Genomic DNA, 25434 nt, shown 5'->3' with positions numbered 1-25434 from the left:
TATAGGTTGTTATTGTCAAGTGTGATGGTTTGGGATTTCTTCCAATTATGATCCTAATTAGGACCCTGAATCAAAAAGAATTTTTCGTTTCTTTTGGGCATGGGGAGCTAAATGAAGACCTGTCTATGAACCCTGTGACTCCTAGGTCACTGCAAACCATTAAGCCTCTTTGAGGCTGTAATGACTTAGATGCAAAATAACTTAGCAGGTCTAAAAGGCAACTTGTGCCTCCAACCTCCTTGCCTGAGCGTTTTCCCTAAATTAAGGTACCTCCCATGTTCACGTGTTTTGTTCCTTATTCCAGTGCTTTTTTTTTCTCAGTCGATGCTGTCGCTTAGGATCGCACAGCTCCGAGGTGCTACCGTGTTTGGGTTTCCTCTGTTACTTAACTCCATAAAACATGAGTTCTGGTCACTTGCTGATCCTCTCAGTTTTGAGTTCTGGCAGCTATCAGAGACTTGTGAGCATTTTGTTTTGAACTATGGCAATTCTCCTCCAAATGCTGTGTTGTACCCATACTGTGGCACAGGTCCTGGCATTGCTGGTTTAAGGTCATTTGTGCTGTGTGGAAATAATGGTGTGCCGATCTTTTCTAACTTCTTCTAAGATAAAGCTGTGAAATGGTTGCATGTTACGAGTGGTAGGCATTTATGAATGTTGACACTTTTCTTCCAGTCGGCTCTGAGCAAAATTTTTGTGCTTCAGATATGGCTACACACTGATCAGGGTAAAGTAATAGATTTTCCCACAATGAGTGATAGTACAAGTCCTACCTTCTTCATGTTTGTAACTGGATTTCCTTTCTACTGCACTTCTTTTTTGAACTGAACTGTAGCTTTCTGAGCAAAACGAACCTTTGGGTCATATGGTATGTGGCTTCACACAAGCTTTTGCTACATGACAGGCTAACTTAGCAACCAGGATTTGTTTTCCACTTCTTGCTACTCATTGCTTTTGTCTTGTGCTGACATTTTGGATTCTGTGCTGTACCAAAGGAAGCCCTAAATGACAACTAGTGTAGCATCGTGCCTGGGACCTGTGTATTTAGATCTAGACTCAGATGAAGGACTTGTGCTCAAAAACATTCAGTGCTTGGCAATCCCAAATACCAGATTTCTTTTGTAACAGTTGCATCAGTGGTAATCTCATGGTTCTAATGCAACACTGAAAAAAAAAATCCTTTATCAGTTGGGGTACCTTAATAATTCCAGGGTGCTTTGGGTGGAAGAATTAAGCAAGAAAAATGAGATTTCCTAAGAGAGTGTAGTGTAGGTAGTCTTAAACAAATAACCCACCCCCCCAAAAAACCCCAAAAATACAAAGTAAAAAACCCAAACTACAGAGGTGCTATGAAAAGAGACAATAATTCTGACATCAGGCAGTTAAATAAAAGACTCTGATGCGGAAAACTGTCTCAGATTCCAACATTCCTTTCAGCTGACATTAGAAAACAAGGTAGACTTAGCATGAGAAATAGTGTCTTTATATGAAGAGATTGCTCTCGTTAGGCCCATATGTGAACCATATATCCAGATTCTCTCTACATCCGCTCACATGTCTCCCTGTCAGCATCCGAAGAGAGATCCCCAAATGTTCAAATGTACCTTTCAGATCAGAGTTTAATTTTAGAAGACTATCTTGGCCTATTAATTTTGATTATAACAGTGCTGTGATGGAGGAGACATCAGATTGCAAGTACAATTTCAGAAGACAGAATGCTACAAAGCTGCAGATATAAATGCAAGCGCATCTTGCAGTAATAGGTCACAATACTTGTATATAGTAAAACATGTGTGTGCAAAATATATGTCATTATTGAATAATTAATAATTAATTGGGGAGTATATTGTTTATGTGCACTTTTTGTGTTACAAACTACAATACGGAGGCTGAATACTTCCATGATCTGTGCGTGTCGGATGAGGAAGGCAAAGTTTAAAAGCCAAAGTAATGGTTCCAGAGCTGACACTTGTAGAAATTTGGAACTTCAGTACTGCAGAACATCTTGGACATTTTTGCAATTTCTGTGTTTTCACATATTTAATCTGTAAACATTTTTTTCAATTTAAAGACAAGCTTTAGAATATACCAATAAAAGTCAAACTTGTTGGGCTTCTTAGAAAAAAAAAAAAAAGGGGGGGAGGGGGGCAAAAAGCTTACTGCTTGGGATTGTTTGATTGTTTAATGCACATAAGCAAAGTAAGCTCCTAGGCAATTCAGAGGAATCACCCTGATTATTAAAATATGATCGGGTGATACCTAAGAGTTAGAATCATAAAAAATTATTGCATTACAATAGTTTGAATAGCATGAAACTTGTAGAAATGTTAATTGAAATCTTTCAGATATCTTATTGAGTACTTAATTTCTTTGTAAGGTGTATTTTCTTATTGTATCCTTAAAAATAAATACATGAAGTCACTACCCAGAACTCGAAATGATACTAAAACAGGAGGTGCAAAATTAAAAATGCCAGAATGAAGTTTGGTCATTTTTCAGCGTAGTTGTTCTATGCTTTCTGTTTTGATAACGGATGTCTAAAGGCATTCATGTGGTTATGAAGGAAGAAATTAATTCCTTTGTTAATATCCCTGCTTCCCCATGTAGTCCTTTTCAAATTGAAGGGGTTTTGTTTCCAATTTCCCATTTCTCATTGTCTCAAAAGAGGAAAAAAAATGTTCTGTTATTTCTACAAATTACTGTAGAACTTCTGTTGTTTCTACAAGTTACAAATGAAGTGTCCAGTAAATCTGGGTGGATGATTTACAATTATTATTTATTGATATCAGACACTTCAGGTATATGTAGAATATGAATACCACAAGCTTGAAACCTATTTGTATAATCTTTTTTATTCCATATAAAAACGGTCTTCACTTTAAAAACTTTAAAAAAACCCTCACACACACCACCACCACCCCCAAAACCAAATGCAAAACCTACTTTTTTTTGCATTTGTAGCAATGGCCAAGATATGACAGTGAATTATTCATCAGACTCAACCCATCTTTTTCTTAAGTGGTCCAGCCTGCTATCCAGTGAACTCATTGGCACTTTGGATCAGAAATCATTAAGGGTGAGCCTGTGTAAGCAGCAGTGCAATTCACTCTGCAGTCAAGGGAGAAGTTCTTGACGTACACTGGACCTTTGTAATTTTCCATTGCTCGTCAAGAGAACAAAGTATATTATTTTTTCTTAATCTGCATGAAATAAGAAAGCATGCAGCTTTTACATTATTTCTACAGTAGTCAGTTTGCAGCAGGTCTGTCCCAGGTGACAGGTGCCCAGGTGAACCCCTGGTTTATTTTTATTCACCTGTCGTGGGACAAGAAGATACAGCACATACACAGAGTTCATTTTTTCTCTCATATGTAAATCTGGGACCATACTTTTTACCTAAACAGTAAATTTAAAGTTCTGAAATGCTTAATCCAATGCACGTTTCACATATGCAAAGGAAAGGATCACTGTTGGCCAGCCCCTCTGTTTCTGAAATTCTATTTCTGGTGTTTGAATGGGCTTTTATTGAAGGGAGGGCAGTACTGGAATTTGCTGGTGAGGGACTGGGCGAGAGCGCCTGTGTGACAGCTCTCCAAGTATGTCTTCTTCCAGAACTTCAGTCACAGCTGATGTTGAGAGACATAGCAAATGTGGTCATAGACAGTTGGTTTTGACTGATCAGTTCAGAAGTCATCCTGCTGAGTTGATTATCACTTTGCAACCCAATGGATAACATAGGCATTTTTAGACCCATTAAGAACTACTGAGTTTATTGAGAATTTTTCAGGAAAATGCAAAGAGGAAAATCTTTCTTCACCCCTCCTCCATCAAGGAAAAGAAAGGAAGCTAACATGTATACAATCAGATGATTGGGAAAAAATTTCTCAGTCATTTTCCAGAGTCCTCTGAGAAGGCTGGGTCAGGTTGGCTAAGCCTGGTCGTTAACACCTGAAATGAAAATTGACTGATGATCATGAATGTCTGCAAAAGAAGCAAGGTCTGAAAGAGATTAAGCCAAGAAGTTGGGAAGGTTTTATGTTGATTTTTTTTTTTTTTTTTTTTACATTTAAGTAGTTTCATAATTTTAAGTTTTGAAGAGTATGCATATGACTAACTGAACTCTTAATCTGTAGTTATTTATAAACATTTCTCGTTACTGTAAACACCCTCTATACAGTTCTTTATTTATTGTAGCTGGTAAATCAAGCCATATCAAATTTAAACTGAGCTAAATTGCTATATTATTGAATACATTGCCACATTTTGCATTTTCAAATTCAAGTGTGTTTTGAACTTCTGTCATCTTTTTCTTAAGGAAAAGAGGAAAAAAAAAAAAGTGGAATTATGGGAGGAGAAAGCAGCTTTTTAATTTTGTTTTTATGTAAAACTATCCATAGCAATTTTGACGAAATTTAAAATAGCCTTGGGACAGAGAGGGAAAGAAAGGAAAATACTAGCCATAAAATAATCATTTTAGAAATCGAGTGTTGTGTCCTCAAAAATGCTGGTTTGAACCAAAGCCTCAATTTTAGTCTGTTCTTTCTGTGAGGGTAGGACATGGTCTGCCCATCGTTTGTTTAGGATCTCTGACTCCTAAATAACTGAGGGAAAAACTGATTTGCACATTATCTAGTCAAATGTGAGCATTCCCATATTGTGAGGAAAGCTGTTTTTGTGAAGGCAGAGGAACGTTCGGTGCCCATTGCAATGGAGAGTTGATGTGGGGAGACTATTTGGAGCAAATACATGTTGAGTTTCTATTCTTCGTGAAAAATGCTAGAACATCCACATGTGCTTCATGGTCCTTATGCTACACACTGCTTCTCTCTGCACAGATGATCACACGAACAATACATGTGAGCAGCATTTGAGGTAGAGCTGTTATCTTTTCTCTCTTTGATGTCTTATTTTACTGATGCATGAAAAGTTGAATGAGGAAATAGCATTTCTGAACAAAAGGTGCTGCAAATCCTCAGCAGACAGAATTGCAAAGTTGTGCCGTCTGTCCTTACACATTTCTGTCTCTGCCTGTCCTTCGTTAACTGAGATGGTTATTCATCACAAAGTGGTTGATGAGAGTTTTATTGGACCATTTATTTATAATTTCTGTGTTCTTGATCCTTCTTTTAATTTCAGGCTCCAAAGTGTGTATTTTCTTTTCTGTTATGGTCAATTATGTCATAAATGGTCAAATGATAACTCATCGCAAACAAAATTATTTTTGCAGCCTGTCTTCCTAGCGTCTGGATTCTAAAGAGACAACCTGGATGCCTGCATGCCAGTGCAACCAGGATTTCAACAGTGTCAATAATCTCTGCTCATCACACTAAAAAAACCAGTGTGTCAGTGTATTCCTGCAGAGTCATTAGCATACAGACTCACTCTGCTTGCTTAACAAAGCATGGTTTGGTGTATTATAGTTTCCTAGTCTGCTTGTCTGATTCACCTCTGACAAAAGCAGGGAGAAAATTCAGTCCCTTCTTCAGTGGCACACTAATGTGGGAAATAAATCTTCGGGCATAAGGTCTGAAATGGCAGTCATTTAAATAATTCAAATGCAGCGATCATTTTGCCCGTGTGCCTTTCATTTCTTTGTTTTGTTTCTCTGTATTTCTCGAACCACCGAGAGACAAACGATCTTCTGCGACAATCTATATTTTTAAAATATCTGGAGCTAAATAATCCCCGTCCTCTTTAAATGCAGTTTAACTGGTTACATGTTAAATAATTATTTGCTCTCTCTTTTGTGGTGTGGAGGGGGGAGTTGGAGGGGAGAAGTAACATACAAACAGATGTGCTGCTAGATCTACAGGCTTCTGCCAACCATATGGCATCTTAAAGAAAGATGGTTGGAGCGTCTGGATTAGCAAAGAGTCGGGATGGAAAGCCATGTGTCGTGTTGGTACAGGCAGTTGTTTTAGCTCTCTGTAAAAGGCTTCAGGAGATTGTGTAATGGAACAAATGGTACTGCAAGCCTAGTAACAGCCTTACCGCTGCTGGAGAGGCAATTGGCCCCCAGGCGGGTACTGCTTCATCCTTGCTTGTTGGTTTTTTGTGAAGGATTTTTATATCGTTATTCTGTGTTCTTTTAACGTACGGGAAACTTGGGAGATCTAATGCTGAACTTTATACTTGAAAGAGAGCTATTGTGTGTTTAGGATTTTTTCACACTCCATTTTTTCTAATGAAAACATACATTTCCCTCTCTTTGAAATGAGAAGCTTGTGCCCTTCTGCAAATTTCCTGCATCCTTCGTGAACACTTTGAGACGCTGATTCATTGAATTTGTAGCCGATGCCCAGATTTTGGGGGAAAACTGCTCTCTCTGGGATTTGCTTAGTTAAAAACAAGATTGGGGCTATTGTGCTTGTGGCTATAACGTACCAGCTTGGCATTCGTATTCTGTTTGACAAGTTGCTCTTTATGCAAACAAGGGGCCTGCTCCTATTAAAGGCAAAATTCCTTTTGTTTTTAGCGACACAGGATTGGGCTCTTGGTGGGGTTTTGTGTGCTTTACAGGAGTCTCTGTAGTTCACATTACGGCTCCTGGGAGTTATTCTGGATCAGGATGAAAGCTTTTGTGTCCAGATCTGTAACAGAAATAGGTTTTAGTCATTTCTCTACTGTCACACAATAGAAGTCTGAACTCCTCTGTATGTCTCAATGAAATCAGGCCTCTTAAAACTGCATTTACAGCTGTACTATCTCCCTGATACTGTTTGTTTCAAAGGAAATTAAAAATCTGATGTTTCAGTAAAGGAGTTCAATAAAATTAGGATTGGTTTTTTTTTTTTAAGAGACTTTTAAGTACATCAGGATCCCATATCCCAATTTTTATGTAAGGAGATAGCATGAGGGATGCCCAAATATTCACTCATACTTGCTGAGCAGGTAACGTTATGGTTTCAGAGACATTAGAAACAAACCATTAACTACAGAAGCATCATCCCTACTGAGAATCTGTGCTGAAAAAGATACTATCCTAAACTGAGACAAATGCTGCTCTAATATAGGCTAAATTCCCAATAAGTTAAAAGTACAGTTACTGGTCTTTTTTTCTCTTTAAGGTTTTTTCTTGCTCTCCAGAAGGCTCCTTATCTGGAGCTTAGGAAACAGCAGTCCTCAGCTTAATCTGCAGTTTAGTTACAGCAGCGCAGGCTTTTTCCTGAGCTGCCTGCGTGCCCCCCTGCTCAAGCCCGCATATGTTGCTCAACACTGATCAAAAGTGGCCTCCCTCGGGAGGGAGGCTTTGGGTTCGTTTTATCGGCCTGTTCATTACCTCGCCTCAGCCGAGGCTGAGCCAGGTGTGAGGTGGACAGTTGTCCACCAGGAGCAGTGCCAAGACCACCAGCATCTCTCTGGAAGCTCTTGCGGTGGCTGCTGAGGAGGAGCGGGAGTCGGACTGGTGAGCCCCAGTGGGGACCTCGGGCTCTCTCGGGGCATCTGCTGAGCTTTCACAGGCTTTCAGAAACCCAGGCTGTTTTCTGGGCCATGTTAGCGTGTGAGTTCACCAGCATCGTGGTGCGCGTTAGCAGAAGTGTGCGTTTCATTCAGAAACGGGCATTTCTCTGTTTAGGTTTCCCAATAATGAATTTTGAGTAATGGCATATTTGTGCTGCAGCAGCAGTATCAGAGGTTACCAGCTCTACAGAGAAAAGTAATTGATTGATAGTAGGTGGATCTCTTGCTTTTCATTTTACATACATGTTTGTCTTCTGTATCCCTACTTAGAAGAACAAAAACCATGGTTGTGTTTTTAAATAAAGAGACACAGCTTTGTTTTCTTAATTTACTGCTAGTGATTTCAGGCACTTAATTTTAATTGTCCAACTACTTATGAGAGAAAGAATGTTCAGCTCCCAAAAGCATATCAAGGCTTCTCAGCTTTCTTGTTTAAACATCTGTTTCATAAAACCGTTACCGTTGCTTACCACTGAAACAGGGGGAAGTAATATGAGAAAAGCATAATTTACCTAACAAAAATTAGCAAGACCTTTTGATGTCATCTAAGGGGGAAAGTATTCTTCTCTTCTTATAGTTACATTGAAGATGTGTCAAGAAAATCAATAACAATTATTTCAGCTTTTAGCAAAGAAAAGACCGATAGTTTTGCTACAGTTTTTGACAATAATTAAAAAAAAGTGGAAACAGAAGAGTCTGTGCACTCACGCACACAGTTGCGTGCAGAATGAATTCTTCTGTGGGAAGGTGCCAGTGGTCTTACCATGGTGGGATGCCCGTGCAGGGTCCAGTGACGGCTGACTGATGTGCTGATCTGTGACACAGGAGAGCCAGGCTGGAGCCACATTTGTGCTAATTTTGGAGGGTACTCCAGACAGCCCTGTGCCGCTATTGCAGGGACACTAGAACTGCTGTTCTCATCCACAAGCTAAGCTGCTGCTACCAAAAAGGCATTACTGGCCCTTCCCACTGGGTGTGTTGATACTCATCTCCAAACTGCCTGGTCGCAGTCATATTCCTTATTGTGGAGGGGTTAATGGTTATTCGGAAGATAACTATAATGATATTTACCTCTAAAGCAAATGAAATTCCTCTATTTCATAGCAATGATTGAGTTCAGCCTTTAGGTTTGACGCAGTAAATTCAGAGCACAATTGGACTAATATATATACATCATGAAATAGCCGCTGTCTTACAGAGAGTGTGATACTCTCTGTAATGTACTAATACATTTTCAAGATGTATTTTCTGTGAAATGCTTTCCTGCTTTCCTCCAGTGCTTCTAAGCAATTGCCGTTTTCACTAACTTCACAGGCAAATTCACTGTGTTTTTAATATAGTGCAAAACAAAACACAAAGTGGACTCTCTATTCACAAGACCTGAGCTGCATGAAGGTGGGCTGACAATACTGCTCACATCCTCCAGCTTTTCTCATTATCTGGAAAACCTCTGGTTTCTCAGGATGAAACTCCTTTCCTCTCAGCCCTTCCCAAGGCAGGTACCTTTCTTTGTAACCTTCACCATCTCCCCTGCATTTGATCTTCCGTGTTACATTCCCCCCAGCTGGTGTTTCCTTGATGTTGTGACTCTCCCTTCAGTCTCCGCAGAACTTCTTTATGGTGTACCAAGGGACCTGGGGAGATTGGGGCTCATCCCAAGTGGATGCAGCCCTGGTCCGCAGTGCTGTGTTGCGTGACAGCCTGTGAGGTGGCAGCACGTTTGCTTGGCCAACCAGCGCTAAAAGAGAAAGAGAGGCTGAAGCCTCCTCAGGTCCCTTGGGTATATCCATGCATATCTGAGCACAGCTCTTCCCTACCTCTCACGCACATCCTAGGCTCTTCTGCCCACCTTGACCTGCTTCCCAGCCACTTATCTACATCCTCCTTTAATATGTGCCCCTTATTCTCATTTTAATTTCCCAGGCAGAGTTAAGTTTGGAAAATAGACATGTGTGATAGAGCTGTGTTTGAAGGGGACTAGGCCAGACTTGGTAAGTTCACAAATGGAAGCAATCTGGTCTGTGCGGAGAGAGCAACAGGGCCTTGTATGGAAAACATCTATCTGAATATGCTGCACAGTAAAATTATCTCTGTCACCAATTTAGAGTCATATTCCTCCTCTTGTATGTCACAAGCATAAAACTACACTCCATACAAATCTTACATCTATCATTACTTTCACTGTAATTTATGAAAACCACAGTAACCCTATGTGAACCCTGACAACAGGCAAATGTGTATCGCCTGCCAGAGCTTACAGGCAAAATCACTTGTTTGAAATGAATTGGAAAGAAGGGCATATTTGCACCTCTGGTGTGGAAAATAAGGGTGATGGTGTTTAAGCAAAGGAACTAATGAGTAATGACTACATAAATATTTAACACTTTGATATTTTTATAGCTTATTTTCATAGTGGTCAAACTGTACAGTATAGCAGCCTTGGGGTTTTTTTGTGCTGAAGAACATTTTTGAAGGACTACAATGTACAGTCATTAAACTGGGAAGGCTCCCTTGCAGATAACAAAATCGGGACTCTACCCGGCACTCCTGAGCTCCCGTTCGCAAGGTCGCTAGTGAGAAACATTTTACCTTTCAAACACGGGTACTAACAGCTATAAACATGAAGAGGAGCTTTATGCACTCCGTAATACGGAGCCCGTGGTCCTTGCTGGTTGCAGCTCAAGTGGGGACAGCAGGACTGAACCCAGAGCTCTTCCGTTAGTCTGCGATCGCGACTGTCAGAAACAACTGAAGCAGTTGTAGCTCAGCTGCACTGCCCTTTCTAGCGTTAGTATTTTTTTAATTAAGTCAATGTCTGACAAAGTAAATTAACAGAAGCTGATGCTTTTAGCGTTTTTTTTTTTTGCTTCAAATGCCTGATGTCAGCTTGGGCCACATGTACGTTCTGCACATGCCATGGGACAGAAAAAGTGAAGCCTTCTTTTTCAATTCTCTGCTGCCTGCCCAAACACCACATGTACTGTCTGTTGCATGTCGCTTCTGATGAGGTTCATGCTGGGAATTTCTTCTTAAAGGCAAAGTGTTTCTGAAGGCAAGAGTTCAGATTGGGCAGATTGCATTAAAAAATTGTCAGTGTCTCTGACTCGAATATAGTGATTGTTTTGTGTGGACACCAATAGCAGTCTGTAAAGGTTCGAGTTTGTCTCGTAATGAAAGAAATAAGAGGAATCAGAGTAAGCAGTGGGGAAAACGGAGCACGCATTTATAAAAAGTAAACCAATGACAAAAATTGTTGTAATAGTAAAACAAGTGCAGTAAAAAATGTTACACTAATGCACATATTTACCTTGTGGAATGATCCTTATAAACATGAGAGGGTCACTTTTGAAACCTTGATAGAATGTACATCTCTTAACATTATCAAGGTTTCTGTTTCCTGATGGGGATATTTTGCAAAATCTGTTCTGTCCAGCACATAACAAAATCAGAAATGAAGGTATTAAAAAAAAAATAAAATTAGAGTCTGACTATAATGTTAGAGGATTATAATGATTGTGTATCTGCTGCAAGACCTGCCTCCTTTTTTTTTCCCTAAGGTATTTTACAGCACTGTAAATTATTAGTCAGCCTAAATGGTTTGGAGAATTGTTTTATTAAACATTTTTCAGCAATAGGCAGAAAACAGCAACCAAGAACTATTTTTCTCTAGAGCAAACCTGATCCAGCGTTCATACTCTTAGCATAGATTGTATTATTTTGAATTCCTTTAAAGGAGGAAACATCTTCCTTCAGCCTAGGGATTCAGACGCAAATAGACATCGGTGAAGCTTTCACCCCTATCTTTTCCGGCCTGCCGTCCATTCTCTTTCATTGTTTCCTTCCTGTCCAAACCCAGGAGGGCTAAAAGTGGCCATCATATGGGCTAAGCCCAGCTGCTACACCCCCTTACTCGAGAGCAGGCTGATAATGTTCTCTCTTCAGCACGTTAGACACGAGCTATTAGAAGCCCAGAAATAGATCCAGGCTCAGGTTTCCTACGTGATCTATTTGTTTAACCTGTTGGGCCAGCTGTGGAAGATACATTCTAGTAGTCAGCGATGACATCTGAAACGAAGGGCAAGCTACTGTTGCTAAGTAAACTTTTAATTAAACCCTATTTGTAATTGTTATCATGGCATGTGAAGGTTGTTATCTTATTGGAGAAGATGTAATCCAGGCACTTCTTTAAAAGTATGTGGAAAAATTGAGAGTGCCTTTAGTAAAAGGAATTTAGAGGTTACCTGATACGCATTTAAAGAAAAAAAAAAGTGATAAAGAACTAGCTGGGTCAAGGATTTCATGGTGAAATGTGGACATTTTCTTCTTAGGTGTCCGATTCCAAACTCTGCAATGGATATTAGCCTCTAGCTACCATGTGCTAACATAAGTTGGATGAGTTTGTTCTGTCTGTAGTGTGGGCAAGTGCTTACCTTCCTGAGCTAGAAGTGGTATGGATTGCATTCCTTCTCTGCATGAACAAATGACGGTCTGGGCCTTTTATGTGCCAACATAATTTTGATAGGGATTTCAGAGATGCCACAGAAACTTGTTTCAGTGTGCCCTAAACTGTCTCCCTGTGTCCGATTAGAAATCAGGAGTTCCGGTGTGGCAATGGTGAGGAGGCTCGTTCACTGTCCTTAGTCCCTACTCACTGTCACGGCTGCTTTTTTTTCATTTGTGTGGGGGTTTTACTGTTACACTTTGTTTCTTTTATTAACATGAGAAAGGTGGATCATAGTGTTTTGCTTTTGAAGCTAGAAGGCAGAATGGGGTTCGGTTAAAGGATGGGTAGTATAGATGTTCCTCTTTAATTTTGGGAGCATATGGGGACTTCTCTGAGATGCTCATCACTCAAGGTTGTCTCAAGGTCCTGATCTATGGCTCAAGATCTTAAGTAAATAGCAATTTAGGACACTAGTGAAACTTCAAGGGGTAATTTTCTGTTTGTCTGCATTTCTAAATTTATAGACTCTTATTTAGTTACCTCAAAATTTACTCTGTGAATTTGTCAATGCTGCTAACCACAGTGAAGATGCAGGTTGCTCATATGAGGACTCATTTTACCCGTGGTTTAAATGTCCTAGTTGTCGACAGGGCTGATTGAAGATAGGAAGAGATGGTGAATATAATTTTTGCTGCCTTAATGAAAAAGACAACATCGCTTCTGCTCTGAAAACAGGAGACAGAAGTAGCAGAGTTGAGGTGGAAAGCAGGTCGTAGTGGGTAGTTATCTCGGGAAGAGATCAGCGAGGCTGGCCGGGGCGCCAGCAGTGGAGGTGGGAGCCAGGGCGGGAAAGAGTCGCACAGACAACCTCCGCTCTGGCATTTCCTAATTCTTGAGTGTTTGAATATACAAATTTAACATCCTTTAATGGGTTATAGTGTAAATATCTGTTAAGTACCACAACTTAAACACTTGCCATCACTTCACTACATGATAGCAAATTTGTAGGATGTCCCGAAAAAAAATTATAAAAGCAGGTAGAAATTTGCTGATGGAAAGTTTGCTGGGGTTTGTTTTCTTTTCTAATTGGCTCGTTCCCTGTTTTTGTCACAAGCTTGTTTTTAAACCTGTATTTGCTTTTAAAATTTATAGTGTGTTGAAAACATTTGAGATTCGCAAATGGCTGATAACCAAATCCGGCACTGCCTTCGTGTTGGGGCACAGTCCACCCCCTTCAGTTGTGTCTCTGCGGCATGGCGGGGGTCTGCGACATCGACATCGCCCCCGATTTTCCCCCCTTGTAGCCAGGAGCAGCATCAGATCACTGCGTCCACCTACAGGCAAACGAGCGATGCGAGAGCGACCTTAGAAACTAGTAGCTTGGTGCTCTCATCCTGACAAGGGAAATATTGATTTTGTAAAGGCAGTTTGCGGCACCGTAACCTATTCTCGTCACTTTGGGTTTTGGTAGTTTTGTGGGGCAGGAGGAGCCGTGCCCCGGCACCTGCTCGCCCACGTAGCCGCGGTCCCGGTGCTGGTGGCCCCCGTGGCTGGCCGGAGCCCCAGGCTGGCCGTGGGGTGCCCGGCGGGCGCTGGGGGCGATGGGCTGCTCTCCGTTACCGTGGCAACCGGCAGATGGGGGGCTCGGTGGGGGTCAGCGGGGAGGCGGCCGCAGCAGCAGCGCCGGACGAGCCGCTCAATAACAGCCCTTTCAGCTCTGACAGCTCCGCTCCGGCTGGCCAGAAGTAGTTATCAGATTACTTGTATTAAAACCTAATTAAGATGTGTGCCAGTAAATGCAGCATGGTTATTGGATTTGGTGATTTAGCTGCTGCAGGTTGCTGCAATCCAATCACGCCGTTTCAGCAAATTCAGCTCCGTGGAGTAGAGTGAAAACACTTTACATCAGTAACCTGCCTGTGCTGGAAGAGTAAATAACCTTTTAAAGCCTCTGCTATGTCAAGGACTGATCCCCACTGCTGGGTGGATGGGCACTGCCCACAGATCCTTGCATATTAATTCCTTTCAAATCAACTTTAAAACCCAGAGGAGGGCTGACAGGTTGTATCAGCTTTTCCCTTCACTGCTTGCGGTTGCCTGTGGATTAATGGAGCAGTGAGTCCCCCAGGGCAGCGCGTTTGCAGCGGGAGCCTTGTGGGTGCCCCTGTGCTGGCAACGCGTCTTGGTAGAAAAGAAGGAACCTTTTGTTTTTGTCTGTAGGCCACAGACAATCTAAATGTAGACACGCTGGGTGCTAGTCCAGCTTTGTGGTGGTGTTGTATGCAATGGAAGTGTATTCCGCTGGGTAGAATTCCCCTTGGTGCCAAAGCTCTGCTTTATGTTTGATGTCTCACGTAGTTTCTGCAGGGTCTTGCAGTGGTTGTCTACCCACAGTTCTCAAAATGTAACCAGACCTATCTATCCCTTTCCATTTCACTTCTGGGCAGGCTACGCCATAACCTTGTCTCAGATCCAGATTTTATCGCTGTACCGAGGGAGAGATGTAGCAAGTAGCAAGGTAGCTTAGAGCCGTTCTAACCTAAAGCTACATACGAGCTCCAAGTACTGAGGATCAGAGCAAAACGTTTACCCTGAAGCATTCATTACAGCTTGTGGTGCCTCTGTTTTGCTCTCCTGTGGAACCACTGGTATCACAAAGCTACCTCTTACCTGCCTTTGTATAGAAATAGGACTTTTGGTTTAGAGTGGTTAATGGAAAATTATTTTAAGGGTAATGTTGTTACTAAAGAAGAGCTTACTCCTTAGTGCCAGGTTGTCCTGTAAGTAGTCCAAATGTGATGTGGTTCAAGAGCTGTGTCTTCACCTTGTGCCTTGAAGTAACATGACAGAGCATGGAGTCAGTTCCTGCTTTTCAGTGCTGCCAGGTCAAGGAGCAGCAGCCACCCGACATCCCAACTGGACAGATCTTGCCACTCTGGTGGAAAAATGATCTCATTTGGAATGGAGGGTGAGGATGCGGTGGTCACTCAGATGCTCAGGACACAGTACACGTTTGCCTGGTAGGTGGTGTTGCCAAAGTGAACGTGGCGACCGTGCAAGCCCGCTCACTCACTCGTATTAGCAAAATGTGCAGAAGGTTCTGTCACCCAGTTGTAAAAATGATGGCAGGCATCGATGTGCAGTTGTAACATATGGGAAGTACAGTGAATGTGGGTGGAGCTGTTCATTTCTCATCTTGAATCATTTACGAGATCAGCAGGCAGGCCAGATACAATGCATATGGGAATGTGTGGCTGTGCTGCACATGTCACACGTAATAGCAGATACTGTGAGAGGGCCCAGAGCCTGTCCTCAGGAGCTAAGAGCACTGGAGCAGGCTGGTAGTCCCAGCGTGTGGACCAAGGGCCAGCTTGGCAGCAGTTTTGGGAGAGCAGACTGGTAGACAGAATTTGGGAATTGACGGACCGAGATCTGCACTGACTAAGAACTACTCCCTCTTTATCCATCGTGACCCAGAATTACAGAAAGGAATGTTATTAATCCTGCACTTAAGCACTGGAGATGGATACAGATGGTAAAAGTAAAGTTGTGGCCTGCTGGGTCATCTTTCTCCCTCTGCTCAAGGGGACAGTCTAAATGTAACACAGTGGGTGGTGAAGTGACAAAACAAAAGCACAATTGAGTACTATTGCCATAATTAAAGACTTTTCTATTTACAGTAGTTTGTGCGAATCACCCTTTGCATGATCTGAAAGGATATAGGGCTTTACGATAGAGTTGCACTAAGGCTCCTATCCAGTAACGTTTTTGAAATTTGCACGGGCTGCCTGTGAGTATCTAGTAGAAAGTGTTGTTTTGATGTAAAATTCACATGAGCTGGAAATGACTTCTCTCGGGGTGCCAGAACCGGAGGAAGTTCCTCGCACCAAAGTGGTGGCTCTTCAGCTGGAGCCTTGTCCCCGCGAGAGGAGAGGCACGCCGGGGAAGGGGCTCTCCCCGGGGCTGCGTCAGCGGCGTTTGCTCTTCTCTTGCAGCTGGAACGGGCCCTACAGCAGCGATGGCAATGCTCATCGTGTTGCTGCAGAGACGGTGGGCAAGGGTTTTATCTACTTACTCGTGTCTTTAGCTGCCAGTAATAATAATTTTGTGCAAGAGCGTCTCTCAAAGACCATATGATTGGTCTTAAAACAGACTGAAACACTAGCAGAATGGGAAAATTATTAATTGAACGTAGAAATCAGCAGAAACTTAAATTCTAAGGCCCTGAATCCAGACTGTAGTTGGTAGTTGTTGCGTCGGGCTCTCACGCATGAGGAGGATTTCATAGCCTCAGGGCCCTGAATGGGTAGGGCAGCACCGGAGTTCTTCCCTTGGCTGTCTGAAGGCAGCACTTCCCAGTTACACCTCCCTCCCACTACTGCCATAAAGTAGCAAGTACTCTAGTAATAAAGGACTGGAAGATGGCTTTATTATAAATCAAGAAGTGCAGTAAGGTCAGATATCCTCCTCGAGTTAAAGGAAATCAATAGCAAAGTAGTGAGCACGACGCAGCTCTCCAGTCTGAAACTACCACGTTGCCTCCAGCAAACACCGCAGTTGTTCTTGCACTCCTTGGGAACAAGATGCTGATGGAAAAGCTACTCTCTTTAAAAACAAAACAAAGAACAGCACAAGGGTGGGGGGGTTGTATGTATTGGGGAGTTTTGCTTTGTTTTTTTGAAGTTCAACACCCCTGAAATCACCTTCAGCAAAGAAATCAAGCGTGAACAGCTCCTGTGGCAACCTGGTATAGTTTGGAAGGCGTAAGGAGTGTGAAGTTAGACACAGAGTGTTTAAGTGTGTATTTAGTGGGATACTCTGTGTTACCAAGGTGGTGGTTTTGCTTGCTTCATTGGACGTTTCCAACCAGCTGCCGCTGTTTGCAGCTGGCTGCTTTTAGTTTTGTTCTGATCCCCAGGAGATGGTCCTGCAGCTCCTCAAATCCCTTTTGCAAGGACACGGTCGCAGAGTAAGCGGACGCTATCAAATATGGGCGTTCGGTGGATGCTGCGTGATTGTTGCAGTTTGATTTCAAGGAAGTTGGCTGGCAGATACCGATCAGTAAATACTAGTTTTGACATAGATTTTGGCAATTTTGTTTCAGCTAGATTTTACTAGCTTTTTATCAAGAAACCTGGGGGTGTTTACTCGTACTCGTTTGAACAATCCTGATTAAGAATGTGAATATTCAGAGTCATTAGCTTAGCCGAGTTATGACAGCTGTACAAGTCAAAACTTCCACATGGAGATGAAAGTAGAAAGATTCAGAAAATCACATGCCTTATTGTAAGCGTAGAACTAATAATTCCATTAAAAACAGCCTGCGTGAGAGATACAACCTAAAAACCTTGTTCAGCTGAAGCCGTATTTCAATATGTTGAGCAAGAAATAGTTTACAAAAGCAAGTGCAAAGTTGAGATCCAGAACCAACCTTGACAAAACCAGAGTCGGCTCATGCTCCCTAAGTGCATAGGGTTTAGATGTGTAGGTTTTTCTCTAGTATTTATTTTCTCTCTTATTTATTATCTCTGTTATTTAAGGACAAGAAGTTCCGAAGATATCCAAAAGGACTTCTAATTAAAGACATTTCCATTTAAAGAGTGCAAAGTATTTGATGTAAAAACACCATTTCCAGCTTATTTGTGTTTACGTCCCTTGCTACGAGTCCCAAGCAGACTTTGTCATTTTTTCATGGCAGGAGTAACAAACAGTCACTGGGGACGTAACAAGCCATCCTGAGTTTTGTGGTGAAAGGTGCGGTTGCCCTGTCCACAGCAGCGTTGTCCCAACTCGGGCACTTGTTTTTTAAGCGTAAGCGAAAGGCCTCTGCCTGCTCCTGCTGATACCCACCAGCTTGTTCCCTCTGTTTTCCAGCCCCTGCTGAGGAGGACCTTTGGAGCGACGGGCTCTTTACATCCTTCCCCAGGAATCCCTCTTTCACTATTAAAGGATCTACCCTGATGTGCTTAATTAACACTAAGCTTACTTGAAATAAAGGTCGCATTCTGTATCGAGTTTAAGGCATTGACCAGGTTGCAAAGAGCAGCGGACAGAAAACAAAAGGTTTTGTCACTTTAGGCCCAACTTGTCAAAGGGTTGGGATATTTGGATTTATAATCTGGGCTAGTGTGTGTGTTAGGAAGCCAGTTATTGAAGCAGCTACAGGTATCAGGGTGCAGTCCTGCGGTCTTTACTGAAGTCACTTAATGGCAAAACAAATTTGCTGTCATGTCATGATGAGCCTTCTAAAATAGAAGTGCAAACCTTTAAAAGTGCTCGTTTAAAGTGTGAAGATAGAATGTATTGAATGCCCACCCTTGGAGTAATACTTTAGTCTCAGCCTAACCACCAGACCTAGCTCTGTCATCTGGGAGCTGCGCCCGCCAGTGCAAACATCAAAGCCGCTCCCGTGAACTCCAACTTCAGATGCTCTGCAACCCTTTTATCTATGTTTTTTTCCAGGTTACAGCAGCTTGACAAGCACTGCCAGGCCACTGCCCAGCAGTTAGTGGAGCTGCTCAACAAACAGAATCAGCTCTTCAAAGAGAAGCAGCTGCTTACAGAAGAGGTGCAGTTTCTGCGAACGCAGGTACTGTGCCAAAAGAAAAGAAAGTCTGAGGGGAATATTCTGCAGCTTTAGCAGAGAAAGCTGCCAGCAGTCTCATTTCAGCTGGTGGGTTTTGTTGCCGCTGTTGTTTTAAAGAAGGCATTACCTTATGAGAAAAATAAAATAAAAATCCATGCAGTTGGAGAGACTGGTAGCTGGACTCCAGTCTCACTTAAACTAAGTGAAGACGGTGTTTAGAAGTGACAGCAAAACAGCAGAAGTTATTCTTGGTGACAGTTCCTAGCTTTCTTATCAGAAGATTTTGTGTTCCCTTTTCTGTTCTTTAGCAGCACTAACATTTAAACGGTAGCTTGGTGTTGGTATCTGTTTGAGCTTTTTGCTGACACTTGTCAGATTTAAGTCCCAGTATCCCTTTGTGATGGTTTTTTTCCCCCCTGTATTTTTAAAAATCATTTCTGTTTCCTGCCGCTCCATGACACGGTAACAAAAGACACTCAGTGTAGGAAATTTAGTCCAGTAGCGCGCCTAGCACTTAACAGAACATGAAAGCATCTTAGAACTTTAAAATATTTCAGTCATACTATTTTCCGTAGGCCTTTTAGCTGTAGAATTTAGTAAAAGTTTAACCTAGGAGAATAAAATCCGTACTTCGATGTGCCTTTAATCATGTCAGTGTGTTTGGTTTTACGGGATTTCCTGTTACAGTAGACAAACTTGGTAGTTCAAGACAGCGTAAGGTTTCCGGCACGTGGTAACTAGTGGCAAATTTCAGTGCAACCATAGTGTAACGTAGTTAAGGAAGGTGGTTGCTCAGAAAAGAAAATTAAAATTTCGGTTTTAAGGGAAGCACTCTTGGTAACATGAACAGACTTTGCAGGGTCCACAGGGATTTTGTTATTGATAATCTATTTTATCTGGAAGCGAGCATGCTTTTATGAAGTTGGGCAGAAGTACAAAAATGATACAAAAGAGGAAAAAATCATTCCGATATTATACTGCTATCGAGACTTGACTGGCAGAAGCATCCTTCTTTATGTTCATTACCAGTTAATTGTGCTCCGGAGGATACTTTTTAACTTGAGAACACTCAGAAGAGAAGAATTGATATAAAAAAATTATTACAAAATGAGTCCTAAAAATCTATTTGCAGCTATTTAAAGCAACGGTGGTTATCTGGGAATTGGAATTCAGCCCAAAAGAGCTGCCTGGAATATCAGATGATTGGTTTAAGAAAACTGAAGAGCAGCTCACCATAAATGGGAGATTTTAGCTTTGGAAAGATGTATGTAGTTAGCGTAGAAATAAAAAATCAATTGCAGAATGAGTGTTGATCAAAGGTGAAAGTGACATCATATTCCACATTTTACTGTATTGTTCGACAGTTCTTTATAATCAATATTTTTGGGGGGGGTGGTGGTGGTGGTGGAGAAACCAATCATACCTAATCTTTTAAAAATGATGCTAAATGCACTAACCTAAAAGTGCTGTTGTATCTTGGAGCATAAGCCACTAGTAACTGCAGTTGCATATTTCAGGAAAAAAAATGGGATGCAGATCTCAAACAGGACACAGATGGAATCAAGTAAAAACCTGGATGGATGAAGAGAAATGAGCAGAAGTAGGTATTTTTTCTATATCCTATATATAGAGAGAGGGGAGGGAGAGGAAAGGAGGACTAAAACTATTTGCAGATGTGGGCTGAGTCTGGCAAACACTTCAAGACAAAAGGGAGAAGAAAGTGTATGAAACATTTTGGGGTTTGAAATTGTTGGAGCTTTTTGTGTTTGTTTTTTTTTTTAAGCCCTTTCAAAATTTAGGACAAGCATTTCACAGCAAAGATGCATCTACCTGACAATTTAAAAAAAAATAAATCTTACAGATTTAAATTGGAGGGACAGGGGGACATATAACTCTTAGCAAGGTGGGAACTTCTGGAAGAACTCAGATTTTACCATAGGTACTTTTTGGTCTGGATAATCACTGGGTGTTTGTCCTTTGATTCGGAATTGGTTAGTTTTGTCGCTTCCAGTCGAATTTTCCTTCTAAGGAAGCAGCATCCTCTCTATTTTTTTCAGAAAGACTACAGTTCTGTGATAAATCATAAAACTTAGTGTCATGTTGAAGGAAACATTATATAAATAATTGTCTTTGGAGCAGTGCTGTTGGAGTGACAGTACTGCTATGGAGTTACAGCTGTTCCTGTTGCCTTCTAAGAGTTATTTTTGGGGGGATTAACTTTAATTTAACAGTCGCAGATTTTAAAATTGCATCATTAATTTTAATCTAGCGGACCTAGACAAAAAAACCCCCAAAACGCTGACAAACCTATAACCTTCATAGGATTTGCTTTCAAAACTCAGGTCACTTCCACCACAATTTTTGTTTCTGGTGTTAGTGTTTGCTGTATGGGGGGAAAGGAAGGAAGAAAGAAACGGGAGAGGGGGGAAGTCTTTAAACCCAGCTACATTCTGGTGTGTTGGGGGTCTGTTTTTCATGGAAAACTCATTTGACACTGTAAGGAAAATTCTGGGGTTTACAGCGAATGAAAAATTCATCCTAAAAGAAATACCTGATCCTGCTACATGCTGAATTCCCCTACAGGCAACATGAGTTTAAAAGACTTTTAGCGTCCTTGTTGAAGGAGTAACCAAGACAAATACCGCAGTTTTCAAAAACATCTTTCTCCTTCTCAGCAGTGAATTACATACTTTTAAAATGGTAATGTTAAATCTCCTGTTACTGACAGAAGCTCAGTATTATTATTTCAGAATAACCACCTGCCTACACCATGACGAAGATGCTCACACTGTAATTTTCATTTTCATAGAGCTAAAAAGGAGCAGTGGCCTGACCTTACAGCACTAATATTTAATAGATGGCACTAATATTTAGTAATGCTATACAGCATAACATATTTAGGTCCATGTAAAGGAAGGCAAAAGTTTAATTATGGGATTTACACCTCTTATTTTGAAAGTTTTTGAAAGATTCGAGTTTTGAGTTTCTACCTTTGAAAGTCTCTCTTACATTGCAACTCGCTCCAAGTCAGGAGGATAAGAGATATTTAGCTCCCGTCCTGTATAGTTACTAAATACAAATGTGCATAGTATAGCAAACAAACATCTAAACTGAGATTACTAGAGACCTCAGCGCTGCCCGCCCAGTAGCAGTATGCTTGGGGAAGCTGGGATGCTCCGCACTTGCGGGATCTGCCTTGGTGTCCATCACTTTGACAGAAATAAGCGTCCCGGTTGCTAATCCCCTCGCAGCCCCCGGCTGCCGGCAGGGCTTGCTGGCCAGCTGAGCCAGCGGGAAGCGCAGACTGGCAGGATTCGGACCTCAGGGATTATGTCCGGGCAGGGCCGGCGTCGCACGCTGCTGCTCTGCCTTCCCTCCTGAAGATCTCCTCCTGCAAGCCAGGCCCTCCCTGGCAGGACTCAGCGCTCGCCCCATGCGCTCCCCATGGCCCGGCCACTAAAACTAGCTCCTCCCTTACTACAGATGTCCCGTTTTTCACAGGGAGCGTATCTGTGAACAGACTGCCTTCTAAACAGAAGATAAAACATACTCACCTCTGATTCCGTTCCCATCCTTGTCCTTCTAGTCGCTTAGTGGGAGGTGTCACCAGACTTACAGCTGCTCCTGAGCGGTGGTTTTCTTACGTCAGCATGAATGTTCAGTGAGGTCCCAGCAGTGAATGCAGTGCTTGACGTGCTCCCAAGTGCCCTATTTGCTTTTTTTTTTTATTTTTAATTATATGTTACAGAAGGGGAGCTTTATGTCTAGAAAGCAAGTAGCTCGTCCATCTCTGATGTCAGAAGTGATTCAGGCTGATCCTTACATGGCTCTCAACTATTCTTCAGGGGACCTGAAGACTGCCTAAGTTATTGGGGAAGAATTTTGGGTTTTGTTTTTTTTTTGTAGTTTAGTCTTAATGCACAAAAATAGCGCCTCTGCCAGGTGTTTGTAACAGTGATATTCCACAGACAGGGGTTGGTTGTTGGCTTTTTGGTGGCGTGGTTTGTTTTTTTTTTTTAAGCAGGTGAAAGGAAAGTCTGCATTACTCCTTGCATGGCGTTTAGTCAGAGGTGCTGAGAGTTAAACTATGACAGGATACTTGGTGTCTGCTCACTGAATACCAAAGCACTGCTGGGAGGAGGGGAACCTTTAAGCCTGGAAAGGCCCCTGCCCCTGACTATCCAGTGACCAAATCATTTGCCAATTACCTGGACATCAGGAGCGACAGATTTGTGTCCATTGAGGTAGAGAACTGCACATCTTAAATGACTGCTTTAGCATCCAGGCTGTTGTGTAGTGGGGTGCACTGAGACACTGCCAGTATTTGTGCCTTATTTTGAAAGCAGTTGAGGCCTGGGTGTAGTCAGGTGGAGAAATGGCTGAGGTTCAGCATCTTGGAAAGCGTTAACACCGGAGAACTGGTAACGAAAGACAGGTAGGCATCCCGAGGCTTTGGGGTGGAAGTACTGGTACCTAACGGGTTTACTTATACGCAGGCAGGGCTAATGAGACGCTTTTTGTGGCTGTAGGTGATAAGCAGAGGAAAATGAGAGCTTTTGAGTTAGAGGCATATAGGACAGTATGACATCTGCAGGGTAGAAATGTTTTGAATTTTGGTGGTACAAAATGCTACTGTCTGCAAAGGGGGTGCTTAAAAGAGGGAGAGTCTCTACCTCGGGGTACAGCTGGGCTCGCTCGCTTTAGTAGTGGGGGAGAGAGCGGCAAGTGAACACGTCGGGCTATCAACTGGGCCACCAAGGGCAGCTGTGTGGCAGAGGAAGGGGGTGGCTGGGCCTGCTGCAAGGCACCCACAACAGCAGCAAGTGCCAGGGGACTTAGGAGCTGAAGTGTTTGCGTTTGGTTTTTTTTGCCTTTTAATCTTCTGCCTGTACTCTAATGCTGGCCGGAACGCAGGGGGTTACTGCAGCATGGAGGAGGTGTCCCCTGGCTGTCACTAACCAGTCACTGACACGGAATTCAGGCCCCAAGGGTTGCTGTGGCTGTAGTTCATTTTTCCTTGCACTGGTTGTAGACACAACTGTAGCAGCTGTTGTTGGTGCATGAATTTTGGCGGAAAAAAGTACCATGTTATTGTTGTTAATTATTTCTTTAATGAACTGCAGCTTCATAAATTCTCCTTTTTTAACTCAGCCCTAATTGCCTTACCAGCTAAGGGGGCGGGGGGGGGGGGGGGGGGGGGAAGCAAAACCCTTTAGTCCTCTAATGCAAAACCAGCAAAAGTAGAAAGTTTATTTTTATTTCTCAGGTCATTTACATCTCTTAAATTAAAATTTTAGAACTCCAGTGGCTTAATTCTAGGTATCTCCCCCAGCTCCAATTGAGTTTGATGCCTCGCTCTTAATTCAGTCCTGCAGTGCTGCGGAGGAAGCACGAGTGATAGCGATGCAAGAGCTTCAAAACTGCGAATTAGCCTTCCCACCAGAGGTTTCCTAACGGCAGCCCGGCGGCAGCAGCCTGTTTTGCTGCAGCTGCCCATCCGTGCACACGCCGTACAATTCACAGTAAACACGCTCTGGCACAGACCCGCCACCTCCTTCCTGGAAAGGAGAAGGGGCAGGATCTTAGACGTGCCCCAAAACAAGAGCTCAGTTATTTACTGCTAAACACAAACGATGGCTAAAGCTCATGGAGATCCTGTTTTTCAGAAATGAAACAGCTCTTGTTCTTGGTACCTGTAAGACTTCGGATCTTGGAAAGAGGCGAGGAGAGCAGGCCGGCAGGAAGCGCAGGCTCTGACACAGCGGTTGTTTATAGCGCATCACCACAGTCTTAACCATTTCTCTATTTCTTTTCTAAGAACTCGCCCGCAGGCTGAAGTGCCACGAATGAGAAACAGAAGCAAGGTGATAGCGACTGCTTACTTACACGCCTGCCTCTCTTGCTTTTACCTTTCAGCTCTGCTCTGCGCCCAGCGGAAACTCGGGCTCGTCTGATGCTCACCCAAAGACACCTCTGCAGAAAACACTTGCTGGCTCATTTCAACTGGTTCCTATTTAACTACTGAATCATAAATATTTTGAAGCATTATCAGCCTACCAAACTTCCTAGGAAAACAGCTGAGACTTTTCTGAAAAGCCTAGGCTTGCAAGCCGGTTTTAACAGCTATCACATAGTGTGGACTTAATTCATAATTTGCACAATTTTTTTTATAAAATGTTCTTATCTGTTTTTTATAATTGATGATAGATGTCTTATTTACAGACTGAAATATCAATAAACTTAATTGGATTCTTATTTTCCTCATTCCGTCCTTCTGAATTCAAGGCAAAACCTGTGCATGGGGAGGAGGGAGAAGGGGATTGCTGGTAAGTCCTGCACAAATACATTGCGCTCCTGTTTGTTCACAAATTCATTACCAGAATCTACCTGGGAGTTGATTTTTACAAGACGTTTGTCACTTTTTATACAAAAGTGAGAGTCCCAACAACTACTTATCCATCCAAAAAGCATAATAATAATTGAGAAATATTCTGTATGATGTGGAAGAACTTCCATGGGCAAGTTTGACGGTCTCCCTTCAAAACATTTACTGGCTAAAGGCTTTAAGAGAAAGGAACCCTTAATTAGTATAGATTAGCCTCGAAACGAGGTGCCCAGCTCTTGGCACTGAAGTGGTGACTTTTCCACCAGCAAATATTTAGCAGTCTCTGGGATGGGCACCAGCTGAACTTGGCTTCAAATTATTGAACTCCAAACATTTGGAGGCTACATTTGGAGAGCTTTTCTTCTGGTTAACGGCACGCTTCTGTTTTTAAGTGTTACCTTCCAAATAATACCAGACTGTTTCAGAAAGAATTTATCTGAATCTTTTGCTAACTGGTGTAGGATAAACTAAGTACATACCTAAGATAAGCTTCTACATCTATTATATTCAGTGTAGTTGTAGAATTGCACTAGTAAAGGGGGGAGGGGGGAAGCACAA

General features: G+C 42.3%; 1 protein-coding gene across 6 annotated transcripts in view; it reads left to right on the top strand.

Moving 5' to 3' along the window:
• The window catches only part of SDCCAG8 (SHH signaling and ciliogenesis regulator SDCCAG8), a 114347-nt gene extending 89642 nt beyond the window's left edge, over positions 1 to 24705 (top strand). For 3 of the 6 annotated variants that reach the window (XM_054194070.1, XM_054194063.1, XM_054194068.1), the window contains exons 17-19: positions 18368 to 18494; positions 20009 to 20091; positions 24408 to 24545. In XM_054194070.1, coding sequence (XP_054050045.1) covers positions 18368 to 18494; positions 20009 to 20059 — 178 coding nt within the window. In that variant the 3' untranslated portion in view covers positions 20060 to 20091; positions 24408 to 24545. Of the gene's footprint in view, positions 1 to 18367; positions 18495 to 20008; positions 20092 to 22239; positions 23648 to 24407 lie in introns of those variants that run through there. The other 3 variants (XM_054194064.1, XM_054194065.1, XM_054194067.1) reach the window with 3 other exon arrangements.
• The last annotated feature ends 729 nt before the right edge of the window (positions 24706 to 25434 follow it).

Source organism: Rissa tridactyla, chromosome 3 (assembly GCF_028500815.1).
Source record: "Rissa tridactyla isolate bRisTri1 chromosome 3, bRisTri1.patW.cur.20221130, whole genome shotgun sequence".
Taxonomy (NCBI): Eukaryota; Metazoa; Chordata; class Aves; order Charadriiformes; family Laridae; genus Rissa; species Rissa tridactyla.
This window is presented reverse-complemented; position numbering and strand designations above follow the sequence as displayed.